Source organism: Rhinopithecus bieti, unplaced genomic scaffold (genome assembly GCF_001698545.2).
Source record: "Rhinopithecus bieti isolate Rb0 unplaced genomic scaffold, ASM169854v2 scaffold_14404, whole genome shotgun sequence".
NCBI classification, from domain to species: Eukaryota; Metazoa; Chordata; class Mammalia; order Primates; family Cercopithecidae; genus Rhinopithecus; species Rhinopithecus bieti.
The window spans coordinates 371,691-394,080 of NW_016807824.1; the positions used below are offsets into that span (position 1 = coordinate 371,691).

Sequence of the window (22,390 nt, forward strand, 5' to 3'; positions counted from 1 at the left end):
TGAACAGCGAGTGTACCTGTCTGATTCTTACTTTGGAAGCTTCCTCTCAGGGGTGTACTCCACCCTGTGAGGTGTGGGGTGTCAGACTGCCCCTAGTGGGGGATATCTCCCAGTTAGGCTACTCAGGGGTCAGGGACCCACTTGAGCAGGCAGTCTGTCCCTTCTCAGATCTCAACCTCCGTGTTGGGAGATCCACTGCTCTCTTCAAAGCTGTCAGACAGAGTCATTTGCATCTGCAGAGGTTCTGCTGCTTTTTTGTTGGTGTTATTTATCCGTGCCCTGTTCCCAGAGGTGGAGTCTACAGAGACTGGCAGGTTTCCTTGAGCTGCTGTGAGCTCCACCCAGTTCGATCTTCCCATCGGCTTTGTTTACCTACTTAAGCCTCAGCAATGGCGGGCGCCCCTCCCCCAGCCTCGCTGCTTGTGGTTAGATCGCAGACTGCTGTGTTAGCAATGAGGGAGGCTCTGTGGGCGTGGGACCCTCCCGGCCAGGTGTGGGATATATTCTCCTGGTGTGCCCGTTTGCTTATAGTGCGGTATTGGGGTGGGAGTTACCTGATTTTCCAGGTGTTGTGTGTCTCAGTTCCCCTGGCTAGGAAAAGGGATTCCCTTCCCCCTTGCGCTTCCCAGGTGAGGTGATGCCTTGCCCTGCTTCAGCTCTCGCTGGTTGGGCTGCAGCAGCTGACCAGCACCGATTGTCCCGCACTCCCTAGTGAGATGAACCCAGTACCTCAGTTGAAAATGCAGAAATCACCGGTCTTCTGTGTCGCTGGCGCTGGGAGTTGGAGACTGGAGCTGTTCCTATTCGGCCATCTTGCTCCGCCCCAGTATTTCTTTTATGAACGTAGGTGTGGTTTCCTTTGTCTCTATCCTGGTTGGGATTGTAGAACATCTTGAGTCTGTGGCTTTATATCTTTCATTAGTTGTTTGTTGTTGCTGAATCCTGAATCTTCAGTGCCTGTGAAATGGGTTGGTCCCAGATTTGTGTTTCTGACTGTGCACCCCTCCTGTCCACCCTCAGAGCCCAAGGCGGTGTTTGCCAAGGAGCAATCAGTGCATAATGAGGTGCAGACTGAGGCAGGAGCCAGCGCCACACTGAGCTGTGAGGTGGCCCAGGCCCAGACGGAGGTGACATGGTACAAGGACGGGAAGAAGCTGAGCTCCAGTTCGAAAGTGCGTGTAGAGGCCACAGGCTGCATGCGGCAGCTGGTGGTGCAGCAGGCAAGCCAGGCAGATGCTGGGGAGTACAGCTGTGAGGCCGGGGACCAGCGGCTCTCCTTCCACCTGGATGTTTCAGGTCAGTGCTTTAGGGGTACTAACTTTGTAGAGGTTATGATACTGGTTGATATACTCTGGTGCTCTTCCCATTAGCCTTTACCTCTGCGGTTTCCTATCCTCCCAATTCCTATTTCATAACTGGTGTGTTCAAACGAGGCCAGATGGGAAGGGTATGTGTGTAGGGACAGGGGCTGTTGCTGCATACCTGGAATGGTGTTTATATGCAGTAATACTCGACCATATGTTCCCATCATCTGCCTAGAACCTTGGGTGTTTCGTCTTGTCTCTACCAGGCCCTGTGGTCAAGTTAGACCAGGTGTCTCCACCTGGGGATATGTGAATTTCCTTCTGTTGGATGTCTGGCAGCTCCCACATGCCCGCATGCTTGTTCTCCCTAGTGACAGATGTTTGAATTTAACTCAGCTGGGAGAAAGGGGAATTTCAGCCACACAGCCATACATGGAATTATCTCAATATCACACTGTGGATTATCTGAATTTCGATGTCCTGGGACCTTCTCCCTTCTTTTGCATGAACCTGGAAGTTGCCTGTGCACCCACAGGTAGCAAAACCTAGATCCATGTTTGTTGCAATGTCTGTGTCAAGTAAAACAGCAGCATGGATTGGTACATACGAGCCTGTGATATGCACCCATGAGGTCTGGAATTCTCTTCCAAAAACAACTCTTGTTTTCCTTTGTTTTTAGTTAGAACATGTCAGATTCTCCTTGGAGCTTGATTTTTAAATTGAGAATTGGAAAGGAATAAGTAGCTTATATGACATCACCAGGCACTGATACAACTGAGATGCAATAGTAGCATATATTAGTCTGTTCTCACACTGCTAATAAAGACATACCCGAGAGTGGGTAAGGAAAGAGGTTTAATTGACTCACAGTTCTGCATGGCTGGGAAGGCCTCAGGAAACTTGCAAGGCCTTAGGAAACTTACAATCATGGTGGAAGGCACCTCTTCACAGGGCTTCAGGAGAAAGAATGAGTGCCAAGTGAAGAAGGGAGCTCCTTATAAAACCATCAGATCTTGGTAGTAGTCACTCAGTATTATGAGAACAGCATGAGGGAAACTGACCCCATGATTCAATTACCCCCACCTGGTCCCACCATTGCAGCGTGGTGATTATTACTATTCAAGGTGAGATTTGGGTGGGGACACAGAGGCAAACCATATCAAGCAGGCCCTGACTGACAAAAGAAGTATTTATTCAGTGGCATTTCCCAGTAATTATGTTGTGGCTTTTCCTGACTGGGTCATAGAGAATTCTGAAACTACATTTATTTTCTTTTCATTAAGAGAATCTTCACATCAGAGATCTGTGGGCTGCAGCCCCATGTTGATGCCTGGGGGCCAACACATGACAGTCTGGTATTACCACTGGGCAGTAGTTTGTGGGTGGTTATAGATGCCAGTAAACCCACTATGTGTCTTTCTAAAGTGCTATTTTAGGAGAGTATGACAAATTATTTACTGGTAATAAATATGAACAGGTTCAACAAATTGTTAAATTGCTTAAAAAGTGTATAAAAAGTAACATAAGAAGAAATAGACAACTCAGATAGTCCTATAACTTTTAAATAAATGGGACTAGTAACAAAAAATGTTTTCACCAAGAAATTTCTAAGCAATATCTAATAACTGTACAGTAAATTGTACCAAACAATCTGCAAATAAATTATTCCATGTTCATGGAGATTCTTCTAGAGAATACAATGAAGAGATGCACTCTCTGATTTGTTTCATGTAGATAGCATGATGTTGATACAAAGTAGTAAGAATTAAAAATAGGCCAACCTATTATGGATAGCAAGGACAAAATCTTAAACAACATATTATTAATATATATTTAGCAATATACTAAGAGAATAGTATGCTATGAAGAAAGTCGTATTACCCAGGCATGGTGGTGTGCACCTGTAAGTCCCTACTACTTGGGAGGCTGAGGCAGGAGGATCATTTGAGCCCAGGAGTTGGAGGCTACAGTTAGCTATGATCACGCCACTGCTTTCCTGCCTGGGCAACAAAGCAAGATCCCATCTCTAAAGAAATTGAAAAAAAAGTAGCTGGCTGTGGTGGCATGTACCTGTAGTCCCAGCTACTTGGGAAGCTGAGGTGGGAGGATGGCTTGAACTCAGGAGACTGAAGCTGCGGTTAGCTATGATTGCATCACTGCACTCCACTCTGGGTGACAGAGTGAGACCTTGTCTCAGAAAATAAAAGGAAAAAAAAAAAAAGATTTTGGACCAGTAAACCATATGGGAAATAAATCAGACCAGGATCTCAACCACACACAAAGTCAACTCCAGTTGGTTAGAGATGTCAGAATCCCGGGGAAACCCATACAAGTCTTAGAGGAAAACAGAGATGTTTCTGGTGACTTCACAATAAAGCATGATTTCCTAAACAGAACATACATGCCCTGATCACAATGAAACACATTTGATATATTTGAATACATTAAAATTAAAATTTTTGATTCTTTGGAAGACACCATAAGAGAATGAAAAGGCAAGCTACACAGAAAAGGAAGATATTTCTAACATGCTAATGGTCACTGCTCTAGTATTTCAATGTAAAAAGAGATCTTAAAATGAAGTGTAAAAGAAAGACAGTGCTATTGAAAGTCAGACAAAGCACTTGCACAGTGACACCACAGAAGAGTGAAGACTCCATCCCCAGACCATCAGAAGGCACCCAGCTTACAGTCCTCCTGACAGGGCCCCAGGAAGCCACGGGAGGCCCAGGCCCTCCCCGCCAAGGCCAGAGCTGACCCTGCTGACAGTGGCAGGAGCGGGAGCCTCAGACTCTGGGGCCCTGGGGTGAGGACGCACCCTGCACAGTCGCCTGGGGAGAACCTGGCACATCTGTGAGGGGAGCTGTGCAGGCGTCAAGACTCCAGTCCCTGCCCTGGAGGATCTGTCATGGCAGCCCTGCCTGGGACAGCCCATGGCACCGTGCAGAATGGATGGAGAAACTGTTCCTTGTGCTGGGAGGTGGTGGGGCTTCTCACGACCACACAGCCAGTGCAGAGCCTGAGGCTGGGGAAGGTTCTCTCCCTCCCGCCTCCCTGTCCAGGCCTTCTCTCCCCAGTGCTGCCTTCCTGATCTAGATGGTGGTGGTCACCCTGTGCATCTCTGCCTTCCCCAGAGCCCAAGGTGGTGTTTGCAAAGGAGCAGCCAGCACACAGGGAGGTGCAGACCGAGGCGGGGGCCAGTGCCACGCTAAGCTGCGAGGTGGCCCAGGCCCAGACAGAGGTGACATGGTACAAGGATGGGAAGAAACTGAGCTCCAGCTCGAAAGTGCGAATGGAGGCCGTGGGCTGCACACGGAGGCTGGTGGTGCAGCAGGCGGGCCAGGCGGACGCCGGGGAGTACAGCTCCGAGGCCGGGGGCAAGCGGCTCTCCTTCCGCCTGCACGTGGCAGGTCAGTGCTTTGGGGGCACCGAGGAGCCTCTTCAGAGGTGATGGTGGTTCTGACTCATAGCCCCAGCATATCTCTGTGCACTTTCCTTCAGCCTTCACGTCTCGGGCTTCCCATCCTCCTGCTTCCATTTCCATCCCTGTGGCTGGGGCGAGAGAGGGGTGTACATGGGAGGCAGAGGGGCTGTATCTGCAAACCCAGAGGCATGTTTGCACTTTTTAATGCTCAGTCACTTGTTCCCAGCACCTGCCCAGAACCTTTCTGGTGCTCCTTGACATCTGGGACTCTCGATGTCCCTTGTCTTGGGTTCTGAGGTTGACCAGGCGTCTCTCTCCTGGGGTTCTGTGAATATCCTCTCAGTATATGCTCTGGCAGCTACCATATGCCCTCACCCAGCAGCACATACTGGGTTCTGGTCAGCGAGAGATATTTTAATTTTTTTCCTGGTGGAGTGACCCAAACCTTCATTCCTGAAGGGTTTGGGTCATTTGTAGTCCTGCCTGGATTGGGCTGTTGTAGTTTCCCACTGACCTTAATCACAGGGCATGGTAATACTGAGACACGCCCGAAGGAATTGCCTATATTCCACACACATGCCTCCTTACCTCCATTGTGAAGTAGTAGACTGATTTCATCTTAATAGTTTGGGTCAGTCACCCTAACCAACAATGTAACTCCCTTAGCCTGTTGACTTAAAGGTAGGAGGAGCCCAAAGTGGCCAGGTGGCATTCTTAACTTCCAGTTTAATGGGATTGTTGTTGTGTCTCCTGGTGGCAGCATTCCTCCTTCCGGAACTAAGATCTCTAAGCCAGCAGAAGGTAATGTCATGAGAACAGGAAGCAAAAATTTTGCTAGTGGGTCACTAGGGGTGATGGTGAGTGGTGCCACTTCCACTTCCATCCTTTGATTCCCGGACTCGTGAATCCTGGCTATGGGAGAAACAGCACCATATATTAGACACCGATTCAGAGCATACACAGCTTCTGGAGAACTTTGCCCCAGCCCTGAAAAGCATTGTCACCTAGCTGGCTTTGGAATTGTGACTTCAAAAGGCCATTCCACTGTTCTGTCAGTCCACCTGCTTCAGGATGATGGGGAACATGGTAAGACCAGTGAATTCCATGAGCATGAGCCCACTGCCACACTTCTTTAACCATAGAGTGCCTTGGTCAGAAGCAATGCTGTGTGGAATACCATGACGGTGGATAAGGCGTTCTGTGAATCTATGGATGGTAGTCTTGACCAAAGTGTTGTGTGCAGGATAGACAAACTCGTATCTGGAGTAAGTGTCTATTCTGGTGAGGACAAACCATTGTCCTTTCCATGATGGAAGAGGTCCAATATAATCAACCTGCCATCAAGCAGATGTCTGATCACCCTGAGGAATGGTGCCATATCAAGGGCTCATTGTTGGTCTCTGCTGCTAGCAAATTGAGGACTCAGCAGTGGCCTTAGTCAGGTCCGCCTTGGTGAGTGGAAGTCCATGCTGCTGAGCACACGTGTAACCTCCATCCCTGCCACCATGGCCGCTTTGTTCATGGGTAATGACAGGGGTGGCTGGGGAAGGAGGCTGAGTGGTGTCCACAGAACGAGTCATCCTATTCACTTGATTATTAAAATCCTCCTCTGCTGAGGTCACCCTTTGGTGAGCACTCGCATGAGATACAGATATCTTCACAATTTGTGACCACTCAGAGAGGTGCATCCACATATCTCTTCCTCAATTTTCCAATCACGCTTCTTCCAGGTCCCTGACCATCCAGCCAAACCATTGTCTACAGCCCATGAATCAGTGTATAATCGCTCATCTGGCCATTTCTCCTTGAAGCAAAGTGCACAACGAGGTGCACTGCTTGAAGTTCTGCCCACTGGGAAGATTTCCCTTAGCCACTGTTCTTCAGGGATGTCCTAGAAAGAGGCTGTAGTGCTGCAGCTGTCCACTTTTGGGTGGTGCCCGCATATCATGCAGAACCATCTGTGAATCAGGCCCTAGTCTTCTCTTTCTCTGTCAGTTGATCATAGGGGACTCCCCATGAGGCCACTGGGGCAGGCTGGGGGAGAGAAGGCAGGGTGGCAGGAGTGGGGACCATGGGCACTTGAGCCACTTCCTCATGTAACTTACATGGGCCTTCAGGATCTACTCTAGCCCTATCATGTATATACCACTTCCATTTGATGATAGAATGCTACTGTGCATGCCCAACTTTATGGCTACATGGATCAGAAAGCACCCAAGTTATGACAGTCAGTTCAAGTCACATGGTGACTTGATGATCCGTAGTCAATTGTTCAGTTTCCACCAAAGCCCATTAACAGGCCAAGAGCTGTCTCTCAAAACGGGAGTAGTTACCTGCAGAAGATGGCAGGGTGTTGCTCCAAAATCCTAGAGGCCTCCACTCTGATTCACCTGTGAGGGCCTGCTAAAGGCTCCAAACAGCATCCATATCTGCCACTGGCACCTCAAGCACCACTGGATCTGCTGGGTCATATGGCCCAGGTGGCAAAGCAGCTTGCACAGCAGCCTGGACCTGTTGCAGACCCTTCTCCTGTTCTGGACCCCACTCAAAACTGGCAGCCTTTTGGGTCACTTGATAAATGGTCCAGAGTAACACACCCAGATGAGGAATGTATTGCCTCCAAAATCCAAATAGGCATTGTGCCTCTTTCTTGGTTGTAGGAGGGGCCAAATGCAGCAACTTATCCTTCACCTTAGAAGGACTATCTTGACAGACCCCACACCACTGGACCTCTAGACATTTTACTGAGGTAGAAGGTCCCTGAATTTTAGTCAGATTTATTTCCCATCCTCTGAAATGCAAATGTCTCACCAGTAAGTCCAGTGTGTTTGCTGCTGTGTATGTCTGTGTTCCCTTGGCTGGTACATAGGGAAGCCTGATAAATACAATTAATTTTCTTTCAGAAAAAAAAAGGGAGAGTATTGATGCCAAATAGGGGTGGGCTGAAGTCCCATGGTGACCTCTGGGTGCTAACACATAAGTTTGGTATTACATCAGCATCAATGTTATGTGGATGTGTATAGATAACAGAAATCCCACTGTATATATTTGTGAAGTTATTTTCGGAGAATATGACAAGATATTTCATGTAATAAATTTGAAAAGTTGGGACAATTTGGATAATTCCTAGTAAATTACATGAAAACTCACATAAGAGGATACAGAAAACTTAAATAGTCCTATAAGTTTTAAATAGATGGAGGCAGTAGTAAAAAAATATTTTAAATCCAAGAATTTTCTAGTAAACTGTTTCAAATATTCTGGAAAGCAGTTATTCCATATTCATGAATATTGTTCTGGAGAATAGTAAAAGGAGATTGACTCCATATGCCATTTTATGTATTTTTTATTTTTATTTTTTTTTTGAGACAGGCCCTCACTCTATTGTCCAGGCTGGAGTGCAGTGGCACAATCTTGGCTCATTGCAGCCTCTGCCTCCTGGGTTCAAGTGATTTTCCCACCTCAGCCTCCCAAGAAGCTGGAATTACAGGCATGCACCACCAGCACAAAAATAGCATGTGTGCCGGCTATTTTTTTGTATTTTTTTTCAGTAGAGACGGGGTTTTGCCATGTTGCCCAGGATAGTCTCAAACTTCTAGGTTCAAGCTATCCACCTGCCTTGGCCTCCCACAGTGCTGGGATTACAGGTGTGAGCCACCACGTCCAGGCCATCATTTTATGTAGATAGTGTAACATTAATACCAAAATCTGACAAAGGAAGTAGGAAGAACTAAATTGTAGACCAATCTGTATCGATTTGTCATTATCGATATCAAGAACACAATCATAAACAAAGTATTAGCAAATGGAATTCAGCAACGTATCAAGAAGACAATGCACTCTGTTGAAGATCTTGGTCCCAGAATGCAAGGCTAGTTTGGCTTTAGAAGCATTAGGTCAGTATAATAAGCTTGACCTTAACAGATTGAATGAAAAATGATGTAGTTATCTCAATAAATGCAGATTAAAAGTATTTGATAAAATCTAGAAGATATATTTGAGAAAATTTAGCGCTATCATAGGATTCTTAACAAACTTTATAGAAGTGTTCTTCCTTAATTTGATAAATGATACTGCAGAAGCACCACTAGGATCCCACTCAGAGTGAACCTTGAAAGGTTTGATTCAGAGGAGACAGGGCGGTGTCACCACTTGTATCCAACATTGTACATAAGGGTAAGGAGGAAGATAAAGCAAAAGGCGTAGCACTTGGAAAAAGTAAAAGTGAAATTTACTGATGATATGACCATCCACTTGGAAAATCCAATAGAGAACTTAGTAGACTAAGTAACATTGTTGAGAATGATTATCCTGTAAAAAAAAAAAAAAAAATCAACACACAGAAAACACTTCTGTATCTATATACAGCATTAAACAGTTTGCAAAATGAAATTGGAAAAGACAGTAGCATCAAAATTACAATGTTTCTAATTCAAAGTCTAATAAAGATGTTTAAAGCCTGGGGAGGGGCTAGGAAATTATTGTATGTTTTACAAGACAATTAAGAAATCTAATTAAATGGATAGAAATTCATGAAAAAATTAAAATATGTTCATTAACAATCAGGATCCAAACAATTTTTTTTGTGGGGGAATGAAAAGAAAATCAAGGTATGAACATGACTCTACCAGATGTCGAAAATTATTATAAACTTACAGTAATTAAGACAATGGATTTCAACGAATGGTTAGGTATCAGAACAAAGAAATGGAATAGTGAACTCAGAGAGTCCCATGCATCGATGATCTCTGGACATCCCCCCCCCTTTTTTTTTTTCAACCATGGCATCTGTGCAAGAAATAGAGAAAGGGTAGTGTTTTCTTTTTTCTTTTCTTTTCTTTTCTTTTTTTTTGAGATGGAGTCTAGCTCTGTTACCCAGGCTGGAGTGCAGTGGTGCAATCTGGGCTCACTGCAAGCTCCGCCTCCTGGGTTCACGCCATTCTCCTGCCTCAGCCTCCCGAGTAGCTGGAAATACAGGCATCTGCCACCACGCCTGGCTGATTTTTTTGTATTTTTAGTAGAGACGGGGTTTCACCATGTTAACCAGGATGGTCTTGATCTCCTGACCTCGTGATCTGCCCACCTTGGCCTCCCAAAGTGCTGGGATTACAGGTGTGAACCACTGCACCTGGCCAAGGATAGTGTTTTCATAACTAGTGTGTGGACCATTTAAACATATGGGAAGAATTAAAGCATATTGGTAATTCATAGCATGTGTGAGAGTCAGCTCCTGGTGGGTTAGAGACCTCAGGGTAAAAGGTAAAACCATAAACCCCAAGACGGTAAGCATAGGCTATCTATAGAATTTAGGGTTTAAGGAAGTGTTTAAATAGTACACGAATGCCCTAACCACAATGGACAAGATCGATGTATTTGAGTAAATTAAAACTAAAATGTATGATTCATCAGAAGAAGCCATAAAAGATGAAAACCCAAGTCACACAGGTAGGGAAGATACAAAGTACATAATTCTGACCTCTCTAACATTTAAATATATAAAGAAGACCTTAAAGCCGGGGTCCCCACCCCCTAATCTGTGGACCAGTAGTGTTCTGTGGCCTGTTAGGAACTGGGCCACACAGCAGGAGGTGAGTGGCAGGTGAGCATTCCTGCCTGAGCTCTGCCTCCTGTCAGATCAGCAGCAGCACTAGATTCTTATAGGAGCATGAACCCTATTGTGAACTGTGCATGGGAGGGATCTAGGTTGTGCTCCTTATGAGAATCTAATGCCTGATGATCTGAAGTGGAACAGTTTCATCCCGAAACTGTCCCCCAGACCTCCATCTGTGGAAAAATTGTCTTCCATGAAACTGGTCCCCGCTGCCAAAAATGTTGGGGACTGCTGCCTTAAAGTGAGTAAAGACAAGACAGTGCTGTTAATAATGGGATAGAATTGAGTAGTGACACTACAGAGGAGTAAACAGGAATGGCCAATCCTCTAGAAAGATGCTCAGCCCTGTGAGCCATAGAACAGTGAAGAAAGCCACAGTGACACACCCCACTGAGGCCAAAGCTGACCGTCCTGACAGTAGCAGGAGCGGGAGCCTCAGGACTGGGGTTCTGTGGTGAAGACACGCCCTGCACAGTCGCATGGGGAGACCCTTGCTCCATTCATGAGGGGAAGGGTGCAGGCATCAGGACACCAATCCCTGCCCCAGATGAACTCGTGCATGCAAGATCTGTCACAGCCACCCCACCAAGGACAGCCTGTGGCACTGTACAGAATGGATGGAGAAGCTTCCTTGTGCTGGGAGGTGGTGGTGCAGCCTGGAGAGCATCTGTCCCTCGCACCTCCCCTTCCAGGCCTTCTCTCCCCAGTTCTGCCTTCCTGACCTAGATGGTGGTGGTCACCCTGTGCATCTTGCCTTCCCCAGAGCCCAAGGCGGTGTTTGCCAAGGAGCAGCTGGCGCACAGGGAGGTGCAGGCCCAGGCAGGGGCCAGCGCCACACTCAACTGCGAGGTGGCCCAGGCCCAGACGGAGGTGACGTGGTACAAGGACGGGAGGAAGCTGAGCTCCAGCTCGAAAGTGCATGTGGAGGCCGTGGGCTGCACACGGAGGCTGGTGGTGCAGCAGGCGGGTCAGGCAGATGCTGGGGAGTACAGCTGCGAGGCAGGGAGCCAGCGGCTGTCCTTCCACCTACACGTGGCAGGTCAGTACTCTGGGGGATGGAGAGTGACCTTGTGTGGAGGTGATGATGAGACTGGCTGATGGACTTCACGACCCCCAGTGTCTTTTCCATGAGACTCCACCTCTCCACTTCTCCATGCCCTCACTTCCCAGTTTCATGCCCGTGGCTGGGCCAGGCTTGGCCGGATGGGAGGGTACAGGGAGGGCCAGGCCCTGTGGTGCACTTGGAGCGGCGTTCCCATGCAGTGCAGCCTCATCACACTGAGCCCCTACCCCAAACCCCCATGCTCTTTGGTGTCTAGGCCCCTGGTGCTGTCTGGCCCTGTGGTCTGAGGTGGACCAGGTACCTCCCTTGGGAAAGTGGGGTGTCCTTTCTATCATCCAGTATCTCCCGCCTGCCTCCCTTCAGCACCATGTGGGGCTTCTAGCCCATGAGAGACATTTTGAATTCATATGAACCACATAAGGGGAAATTCTGCCCAAGCAGTCCCACTTGGAATTCTTTCCAGACTGAACTTTGGAGCATCAAAGCTTTTGGTGTCCCCAGAGACTCTTTCCTTTTTTTTTCATGGACCTAGAAGCTTTAGAAGCTCACTGTGAACCCATATGTAGCAAAATCTCGGTCCTTGTTTTCTTGCAGTGTCTGTGCAAAAAATCCCAGCCCAGAGGGCTGGTGACTGTGCCCCTGGGATACAATTGCAGATTCCAAGTGCTCTTCTTAAGGGTAATCTGGCTTTCCTTTTGTCTCTAGTTACAGCGTTCTGAGTCAGAATTCCCCCTTGGAGTCTGATTTATGAATTTAGCAGTGGAAAGGAAGAAAGAGCTTAAGCTATCTCAGCACACCTAAGATATGTATATATTTTGTTAAGAGAGTCTGGCCTGGGCATAGTGGCTCAAGACTGTTGTAGTCCCAGCACTTTGGGAGGTCGAGGCAGGAGGATTGCCTGATCCCAGCAGTTTGAGACCAAATTAGGCGCTATAGCAAGACCTCGTCTCTACAAAAAAATACAAAAATTAGCTGGATGAAGTGGCACATGCCTGTAGTCCTAGCTATTCAGGAGGCTGAGGCAGGAGGATCACTTGGGCCCAGGAATTCCAGGCTGCAGTGTGCCATGATCACACCACTGCACTCCAGCCTGGGCGACAGAGTGAGACCCTGTTCTGGAAAAAAAAAAATAAAAACAAAAACAACAACAACAAAAAAACCAGGCTAAATATCAGAGAGAAAAAGATTGTGGTACTACATTGACTCCCAAATGCCAACCCTTGAGAGCTTGGCATTCTATCAGTATATAGTCATTTGTAGTTGTGTATAGATACCAAAAAAGCCCACTATGTATCTTTCTAAAATATTGTGTTAAGAGAGTGTGATAAATTAATGGTAATACATTTTATAAGTTTTGGAGAATTGCCACTTTCTTAGAGAAAACTATATGAAAAAGTTACACGGGAAGAAACAGACAACTCAGATAGTCCTGTAGCTTTTAATTAAGTGGAACCAGTGATACAAATATTTTTATAAAAGATCTAAGCCCAGTGGATCTACTGATAAATTATACCAGATATCCTCAAAACAAATTATTTCATGTTCTTAGAGATCCTTTCAGAGAATAGAATGAGAAGATACACTCTTGAATCTGTTTTATGTGGATGGCATAACATAGATACCAATTATGATAAGAACAGTATAAAGATTTGAAATTACAGGCCAATCATTATGGATATGCAGGCCAATGCTTCAACAATATATTTTCAAAGTGGTATGATCAGTATGTCAAAAGGAAAATGCACTATGATAAAAGGCATAATTTAGAAATGCTATACTGGTTCAATATTCAAAACATCAGAAAATGTCAAACAGATTGACAGAGAAAAACAATATGATTATCTGAATAAATGCAGAAGAAAAGTTTGATAAAATTTAACATCATAAATTCTGAACAGCTCTTTGATAAAATTTAGCATCAGGCCTGGCACAGTGACTCATACCTGTAATCCCAGCACTTTGAGAGGCTGAGGCAGAAGGATGGCTTGAGCTCAGGCATTCGAGACCAGCCTCCCAAGCAGCAGGGACGACAGGAACATGCTACTGTTCTGCAGGGTGCCCTGGGGGTATGACAGATCCTCCATGCAGAATGAATGGAGAAACTGCGTTCCTTGTGCTGGTAGGCGGTGGTGTAGAGCCTGGAGAGCATCTGTCCCTCGCACCTCACCTTCCAGGCCTTCTCTCCCCAGTGCTGCCTTCCTGACCTAGATGGTGGTAGTCACCCTGTGCATCCCTGCCTTCCCCAGAGCCCAAGGCAGTGTTTGCCAAGGAGCAGCCAGCGCACAGGGAGGTGCAGGCTGAAGCAGGGGCTAGTGCCACACTGAGCTGTGAGGTGGCCCAGGCCGAGACAGAGGTGACGTGGTACAAGGGCAGGAAGAAGCTGAGCTCCAGCTCGAAAGTGCATGTGGAGGTTGCAGACTGCACACGGAGGCTGGTGGTGCAGCAGGCAGGCCAAGCAGATGCCAGAGAGTACAGCTGTGAGGCTGGGGGCCAGCAGCTCTCCTTCAGCCTGCACATGGCAGGTCAATGCTTTGGGGATGCTGAGTTACCTTGTGTGGAGGTGATGATGAGATTGGCTGATAGATCGTAGTACTCTTTCCATTAGAGTTCATCTCTGGAAGTCTCTCATAATCCTAGCTGCCGTTTTCCTACCCATGGCTGGCCCGAAGTTGGCCAGAAGGGATGAGCATGTACAGGAGACACTGTGAGTTGTGTTTCCAGGCAGTAATGCTGTTCACATATTCCCAGCACCCAGTCAGAACCCACAGGTGCTCCCAGGTGTCCAGCCCTTTGGCTCAATGGAACTGAGGAGGCTGCTACAGGAGGCTGAAGTAGACCAGATGTCTCTCACCTGAGGCCATCTGAGAGCTTGCACCCAGCCTCACCAGCACGACCTGAGGGCTCTCCCTATGGAGAGATGGTTGAATTCCATTGAACCAGGATAAGGGCAAATTTCAGCCACACAATCATTCTTGAAATTATCTCATGATTTGAACTTTGGATTATCCAAGTTTTAGGTGTTCGGGGACCCTCTTCTCATCTTTCTTATGGGCATAAAAGATCTCTGTGCACCCACATGTGGCAAAATCTATATCCTGGGTTTTTTTGTTTTATTGTTGTTGTTGTTGTTTTTGAGACAGAGTCTGTCACCCAGGCTGGAGTACAGTGGCACGATCTCAGCTCACTGAAACCTCTGCCTCCTGGGTTCAAGCAATTCTCCTGCCTGAGCCTCCCAAGTAGCCGAGATTACAGGCGCCTGCCACCACACCTGGCTAATTTTTGTATTTTCAGTGGAAATGGGGTTTCATCATGCTGGTCAGGCTGGTCTCAAATTTCTGGCTTCAAGCAATCCACCTGCCTTGGCCTCTCAAACTGTTGGGATTACGGGTATGAGTCACTACACCCGGCTTGTTTTTATTATACTGCCCACAGAATAAATACAGAGCTGGGAATTGGTGGATCTGGACTGCGATACACCACTGTGAGGTTTGGAAGTATCTTCTGAAAGTGTATATTGTTTTCATTTGCTCTTATGTCAGAACATTCTGTGACTGAACTTCCCTTAGTTTAATTTCGTATATTTAAAACTGAAGAGGAATAAACAAATCAAGCTACATCAACACACATTTTAAAGATGAATTACTACACAGCAGCCACTGACAGATAAAGCAGTATGTGTTTCATACCGTTCTAATAATTCATAGCTAGTTGATAGAGAAATCTGAGAACCAGCTTTATTTTCCTTTAGTAAGAGAGTCTTTTGTTGGATGGAGATGGAGTGCAGTCACATACTTGTTCATAGGTACTGACACTTAACACTGATGTCACATCAGCATCTAGGAGTTTGTGGGGGTGTATAGATGCCAGAAACCCCACTTTGTAGGTACTTGAAATGTTGTTATGTGAGAACATGCCATTATTATTTTGAGATGGAGTCTCGCTCTGTCACCCCAGCTGGAGTGCAGTGGTGTGATCTTGGCTCACTGTAACCTCCGCCTCCTGGGTTCGAGTGATTCTCCTGCCTTAGCCTCCAGAGTAGCTGGGACTACAGGCACGTACCACCATGCCTGGCTAATTTTTTTGTATTTTTAGCAAAAACAAGGTTTCATTATGTTGACCATTATGTTGAGCTCCTGACCTCAGGTGATCCACCTGCCTTGGCCTCCCAAAGTGCTCTAATTACAGGGGTGAGTCACCATGCCCGGCCCTATTATTTATGCAAGTAAATTTGAAAAGTTTTGGCAAATTGATCAATTTCTTCAAAACTGTATCAAAAGTAGAAATAGATAAGTTGAACAGTCCTATAACCTTTTATAGAAATGCAACAAATAATCTTCTCATAGAAGATTACCCCAGTGCTCTACTGTAAACTGTACCAAATATTATAGAAAGAAATTATTCCATGTTCATAGACATTCCTCTAGAGTATTGAAAAAGGACCTCAGTGCTCTATCTCGTTTTATGTAGGTAAATATCATTAATACCAAACTCTGACAGGGTGAATATGAAGAATTAAAATTGGCCAATTTCTTATCAGTGTCAAAGCTCATTATCTTAAACTAAATATTAGCACCCTGAATTCAGCAATTTATCAAGAGGATAACACACAATGACAAAAGTCATAGTCCAGTAATGCAAGACTGGTTTAACATGAGAAACATTTGAAAATCAGTACAAAATGTGACATTAATAGATTGAAAGAAAAACGAATGTGATTACCGCAATAAGGAGACTAAAAGCATTGGATAAAATATAACATCATAAATATGCAAAAAATATTTGGAAAAATTTAGCATCAATTCATGTCATACAATTCTTAACAAACTCTAAATAAAAACATTTTTCCTTAATTTCATAAGCAATAGTATAAAGAAAACAAGCTAACATTACACAAACATGAAACCTTGAAAGTGTCGCCTTTGAGATTGGAAACAGGACAAGGACTCCATCCATCACCACTTCTTCCAACACTGTATAGCAGACAGAGGAGGAAGAAAGTACAAGGTGTAAAACTTGGAAAATAAAACATGCACCTCACAGACGATATGGTTATTAATTTAGAAAGTCAAAAAAACCCCTAATTATTAGTAAGACATTTGGGAATGGTTATCACATAAAAAAATCAATATACAGAAAACACTTCTAGATCCATGTACCAGAAACAAGTAGATGGAAAATAATGTTTTAAGAGATTTCCAGTACCATCCAAAGTCTTGTAGTTACCAATTGCAAGCCTAACAAAAGATCTTTAGATGGTTTGTGGGGGGGAAATTATTAAACATTGTTGAGAGACAGTAAAAAATATCTCAATAAATGGTTAGAAGGCTGTGGAAGACCTGAAAGTATAAATCCCAGTCAACCGTAGTTCTGTTGGGTGAGAGAATACTGACAAGCGCATAGCAAAGGCCAAAGCAGAGCCAAGCTACCCTTGAAGAACACAGTGTGAGGGCCTTTGCTGTACCAGACAGCAGGGTGTCCTCTAAAGCAGTGGTGATCCAGATACCTGGACCCAAAGGCAGAAAGAGATCAACAGACCAAAATAATTGAATACTGAGCTCAAAACAGCTTTGATGGAACCAGATTCCTCCTCCCTTTCTTTATTTTTTACCCTGGTGCTAGGAGGAGGTGTAGAGGAAGGGTGATCTTCTCACAAATGGTGCTAAGACAATTAACTGTTCGCAAAAATAAAATAAAATTGGGTGTCTACCTTCCAATACAAGAAATCAACTCAATGTGTGGGTAGAACAGCTCTTACCAGATAATATAGATAATATAGATTATCTGGTGACCTCTGGGTAATAGAAGATGTTTTGAACAGAACATGAATGCACTAGCCACACAGGATGAATGATTATTTGCCTGCAATAAAACTGATCACTTTATTTCATCAGAGAACCTTCATACAGGAGTGAAAGGGCAAGGCACAGAGATGGAGAAGATGTTTGTAACATACATAGCTTATAAGTATATGAAGTTCCTAAAAATAAATATGTAAAAGACAGTGCTACTGAAAATTGGGGTTGGGCGTGGTGGCTCATGCCTGTAACCCAAACGCTTTGGGAGGCCAAGGCAGGAGGATTGCTTGAGCCCTGGAATTTGAGAACAGTCTGGGCAACATAGCAAGACCCTACCTCTAGAAAATAAAAAATAAAAGAGCTAGGCATAGTGATGCATGTCTGTAGTCTCAGGCTCCTTGGGAGGCCGAGGTGGGAGGATGTCTTGAGCCTAAGGATTGAACCTGCAGTGGGCTATGATCACACCAATGCACTCCAGCAAGGGTGACAGAGTGAGACCCTGTCTCAAAAAAGAAAAGAAAATTGGGCAAGACACTTTAACAGTGACACCACAGAAGAGCGAAGACTCCATCCCCAAACCATCAGAAGGCACTCAGCTTGACAGTCCTCCTGACAGGGACCCAGGAAGCCACAGGAGGCCCAGGCCCTCTCTTCAGCGGCTAGAGCTCACTCTCCTGACAGTGGCAGGAGTGGGAGTCTTAGACTCTGGGGCCCCGGGGTGAGGACATGCCCTGCACAGTCCCCTGGGGAGACCATGGCACATCCATGAGGGGAGCTGTGCAGGTGTCAGGACCCTAGTCCCTGCCCTGGAGGATCTGTCATGGCAGCCCTGCCGGACAGCCCATGGTGCAGTGCAGAATGGAAGGAGAAACTGTGTTGCTTGTGCTGGGAGGTGGTGGGGCTTCTCCCGACCACACGGCCAGTGCAGAACCTGAGGCTGGGGAAGTTGTCTCCCTCCCACCTCCCTGTCCAGGCCTTCTCTCCCCAGTGCTGCCTTCCTGATCTAGATGGTGGTGGTCACCCTGTGCATCCCTGCCTTCCCCAGAGCCCAAGGCAGTGTTTGCCAAGGAGCAGCCAGTGCGCAGAGAGATGCAGGCCGAGTTGGGGACCAGTGCCACGCTGAGCTGCGAGATGGCCCAAGCCCAGACAGAGGTGACGTGGTACAAGGATGGGAAGAAACTGAGCTCCAGCTCGAAAGTGCGAATGGAGGCCGTGGGCTGCACACGGAGGCTGGTGGTACACCAGGCGGGCCAGGCAGACGCTGGGGAGTACAGCTGCGAGGCTGGGGGTCAGCGGCTCTCCTTCCGCCTGCACGTGGCAGGTCAGTGCTTTGGGGGCCCTAGGAGCCTCTTTAGAGGTGATGGTGGTTCTGGCTCATAGTCCTAGCATATCTCTGTGCACTTTCCTTCAGCCTTCATGTCTTGGGCTACCCATCCTCCCACTCCCATCTCCACCCCTGTGGCTGGGCCAAGGGAGGGGTGTGCCTGGGTGGGAGAGGGCCTGTTCCTGCAAAACGGGAGACGTGTTTGTACTTGGTAGTTCTCAGTCACACCTGCGGGCACCTTCCTGGTTTTCTTGGTGTCCAAGGAGTCTCACTGCCCCTGGAGCTGGGGGTTGAGGTGAACCCGGCGTCTGTCACATGCACAGAGGTGAATGTGCTGTTGTTGGATGTCTGGCAGCTCCCGCATCCTCACCCCACAGAGTGTAGGGCTCTCACCAGGGGAAGGGGAGCTGCCTCCATTTCATTCAAACAAGATAATGGGAGTTTTCAGTCACCAGATTGTCCTTGGAATTTTCCCAAAACTAAAATTTGGCTTATCATAGTTTTAGAGGAGGAGAGACACTCTTCCCTCTTCCCATATGTTACAAAATGTAGATCCCTGACTTGCTATGATTGTGTGAATCGTAAGGAGTGGTGCCCCAGTGGAGACGTGCCTGTGCAGTGCATCCATGGGCTTAGAATACTGTTTCTAAGACAAAGCATGTTTTCTTTTTGTCCTCAGTTGGAGTATTTGGTGTCAGTGTTCTCCTTGTAGTTTGATTCAGAAATAGAAAAGAATAAGTAGAGTAGGCGACACCACCACACTTTGTCAAAGGCGAGTTCCCTTCGTAGCAGCCTCTGTTTGTTATGTGTATTTATTTTATAGAATTTCCTAATGGTTACTGTGTTTGAGCCTCCATGGCTGCTTCATAGAGAAGTCTGAGAAACAAATTTATTTTCCTTTCACTAAGATAGTCTTAGTAACCCCGGCTGTAGATCCTACACTGACCTCTAGGTGCCACCATATAACAGTTTGTTACTGCATCAGCATAGAGTGGTTTGGGGGTTGTATATACACCCAAAACCTCACTCTGTATGTTTGTCAGATTTTAAGAGAATATGACAAATTATTTTATAGAAATACATTTGTGGTAATAAATTTTGTAGTAATAAATTTGAAAAATATTGACAATTTGGCCAGTTCCTAGAAATATATCAAAAGTGACACAAAGAGAAATAGATAACTCTAGTAGTCCTAGAAACTTAAAAAAATGGAACCATGAAAACCATCTGCTCATAGTAAAAGACATAAGCCTGGTGGCTTTACTGCTAAATTATACTAAATATTTAGGAAATAAATTATTCTATGTTCATACAGATTCTTCTACTAGGGAACAGAAAAGCAGATATACTCTCCAGATAGTCTTGTAGAAACATGATATAGCCTAGGGCAGTGGCTCATGCCTGTAATCTCAACACTTTGGGAGGCCAAGGTAGAAGGATCACTTGAGCTCAGGAGTTCGAGATCAGCCTGGGCAACACAGCAAAACCCTGTCTCTGAAAAACAATTTAAAAATTAGCTGGGTGTTGTAGTGGGTGCCTGTAAGTCCTAGCTGCTTGGGAGGCTGAGGTGGGAGGACTGCTTGAGCCCAGGAGGTTGAAGTTACAGTGAACTATAATGGCGCCACTGCAGTCCAGCTAGGTCAGCAGATTGAGACTCTTGTCTCAAAAAAGAAAAAAAAGAAAAATAAGAAATACAATATGGATATCAAAATATGACAAGGAATGTTAACAAGAATTAAAATTTTAGACCAATCCATTATGGATATCAAGAAAAAATATTAGCAAACTGAATTTAGCTATCTCTCAAGACCCTCTAAGGAAGGATGTAGTCCCAGAATGCAAGGCTGGTTTAGTTTTAGAAACATGCAAATCTATGTAAAGGATGATGTAATTGGATGCAATGAAAAAGTTATGTGATCTTAATAAATACAGAGTACAGTGTTTGATTAAATTTAATATTAAAGTTTAGAAGTAATATTTGATAAAATTCAGCATCAATTCATGCCATGAAATTTTTAACAAATTATACAGTGTCCTTCTTTAATTTGGTCAATGGTACTGCAGAAAACACCAGGTAACTGCATATTTAAAGAGCACCTTGAAAGCTTTGCCTTTGAGATAGGAATCAGCACGTGGAAACCAACCATCCCCACTTCCATTCAGCACTGTACAGCAGAGGAAGGAGGAAAGGAAAAGAAAAGGTATAACACTTGGAGAAAAACCTAAGTGGGATTCACAGATGATATGAGTGTCAATTCAGAAAATCCAAAAGATAGAGAGATAAATAATAAGTAATAACAAATAATATGAGAGTTGAGAAACATCACATAGAAATTCAACATGCAGAATACACGTATATATGTATGTATGTACACATACACACACACACACTAGCAACACAGTTGTGAAATTTTGAAAGATTTACAAGAGCATGAAAAGCATCAAGTATAGTAAAGATGTTTAATATCTCAGTGGAGGAAAATTGTCAAACATTTTTGTTTTTGAGTCAGGATCTCACTCTGTCACCCAGAGTGGAGTTCAGTGGTACAATCATGGCTCACTGCAGCCTCGACCTCCTGGGTGGGCTCAAGAGATCCTCCCACCTCGGCCTCCTGACTTGATGAGACTATAGGCCATGCACCACCATGTCCAGCTAATTTTTTAGGAAATTTTTTTGGTAGCGACAGGGTCTCACTATTTTGCCCAGTTTGGGCTCAAACTCAAGCAATCCTCCCACCTCAGCCTCCCAAAGTGCTGGGATTACAGGTGTGAGCCACTGTGCCTGGCCATTGTGAAACATTTTTGGCAGACAGTAAGAAGACCTAAATAAATTGATAGAAACCCATGGAAGACTCAAATATGTTCACACCCAGTCAAAACCCAAGCAAATGTTTTTCTTTGGGGAGGTGAAGGTTGAGAAGCAGATTCTGAAGGCCAAGTGGAGTAACACACTCTTGAAGAGCCACTTGTGAGCATTTGTCTACCAGATATTAAGAACCAATCAGCTGCAGGAATGGAGACAGCCAGGCACAACACAAGGACAGTTGTCAGACCAAAGGGACAGAATTGTGAGCTCATGATCAGACCCAAATCCCGTGGTTCCCCTTTTATTGTTTTTTTTTTTTTTTTTTTTTTTTTTTTTTTTTTTTTTGTGAGACGGAGTCTCTGTTGCCGGGGCTGGAGTGCAGTGGCCCGATCTCAGCTCACTGCAAGCTCCGCCTCCCGGGTTCACGCCATTCTCCTGCCTTAGCCTCCCGAGTAGCTGGGACTACAGGCGCCCGCCACCTCGCCCGGCTAGTTTTTTGTATTTTTTAGTAGAGACGGGGTTTCACTGTGTTAGCCAGGATGGTCTCGATCTCCTAACCTCGTGATCCGCCCGTCTCGGCCTCCCAAAGTGCTGGGATTACAGGCTTGAGCCACCCCGCCCGGCCTATTGTTTCTTGTTTTTTTGTTTTTGTGTTTTGTGTGTGTTTTTTTTTTAACCTTCACACCTGCACAGGCAGTGGAGAAATGATGATCTTCTGAAAAAAAAAATGGTTCTTTGATTTTTTAACCTTATAAAAATCTAGACTAGTAACTTATTTCACACTAAAAAGTAAGTTCCAGGGAGGTTAGAGGCCACAGAGTATAAAAGGTAAAACCATAAAACCCCTAGATGATAACATAGATTGCTGAAAACTTCAGGGAAAGGAAAGATTTCTTAAAACTACAGAGTGGAACAATGGTATATTTAACTACATTAAAACTACAACTTTAATTTGTCAAGACATCATTTGAGAGTGAAAAGGCAGGTCAAGGACATGGGTAAGATGTTTACAAATACACAGTTATCATTTGCTAGCATTTAAAATATATAAAGAGTTCCTAAA

At 45.4% G+C, this 22,390-nt stretch overlaps 1 protein-coding gene across 1 annotated transcript in view; it reads left to right on the forward strand.

Moving 5' to 3' along the window:
• Window positions 1–22,390, forward strand: part of OBSCN (obscurin, cytoskeletal calmodulin and titin-interacting RhoGEF) — a 178,955-nt gene that overhangs the window by 45,150 nt on the left and 111,415 nt on the right. The window contains 6 exon segments of the mRNA XM_017883818.1: window positions 828–843; window positions 1,021–1,296; window positions 4,439–4,714; window positions 11,103–11,378; window positions 13,649–13,924; window positions 18,243–18,518. Coding sequence (XP_017739307.1) covers window positions 828–843; window positions 1,021–1,296; window positions 4,439–4,714; window positions 11,103–11,378; window positions 13,649–13,924; window positions 18,243–18,518 — 1,396 coding nt within the window.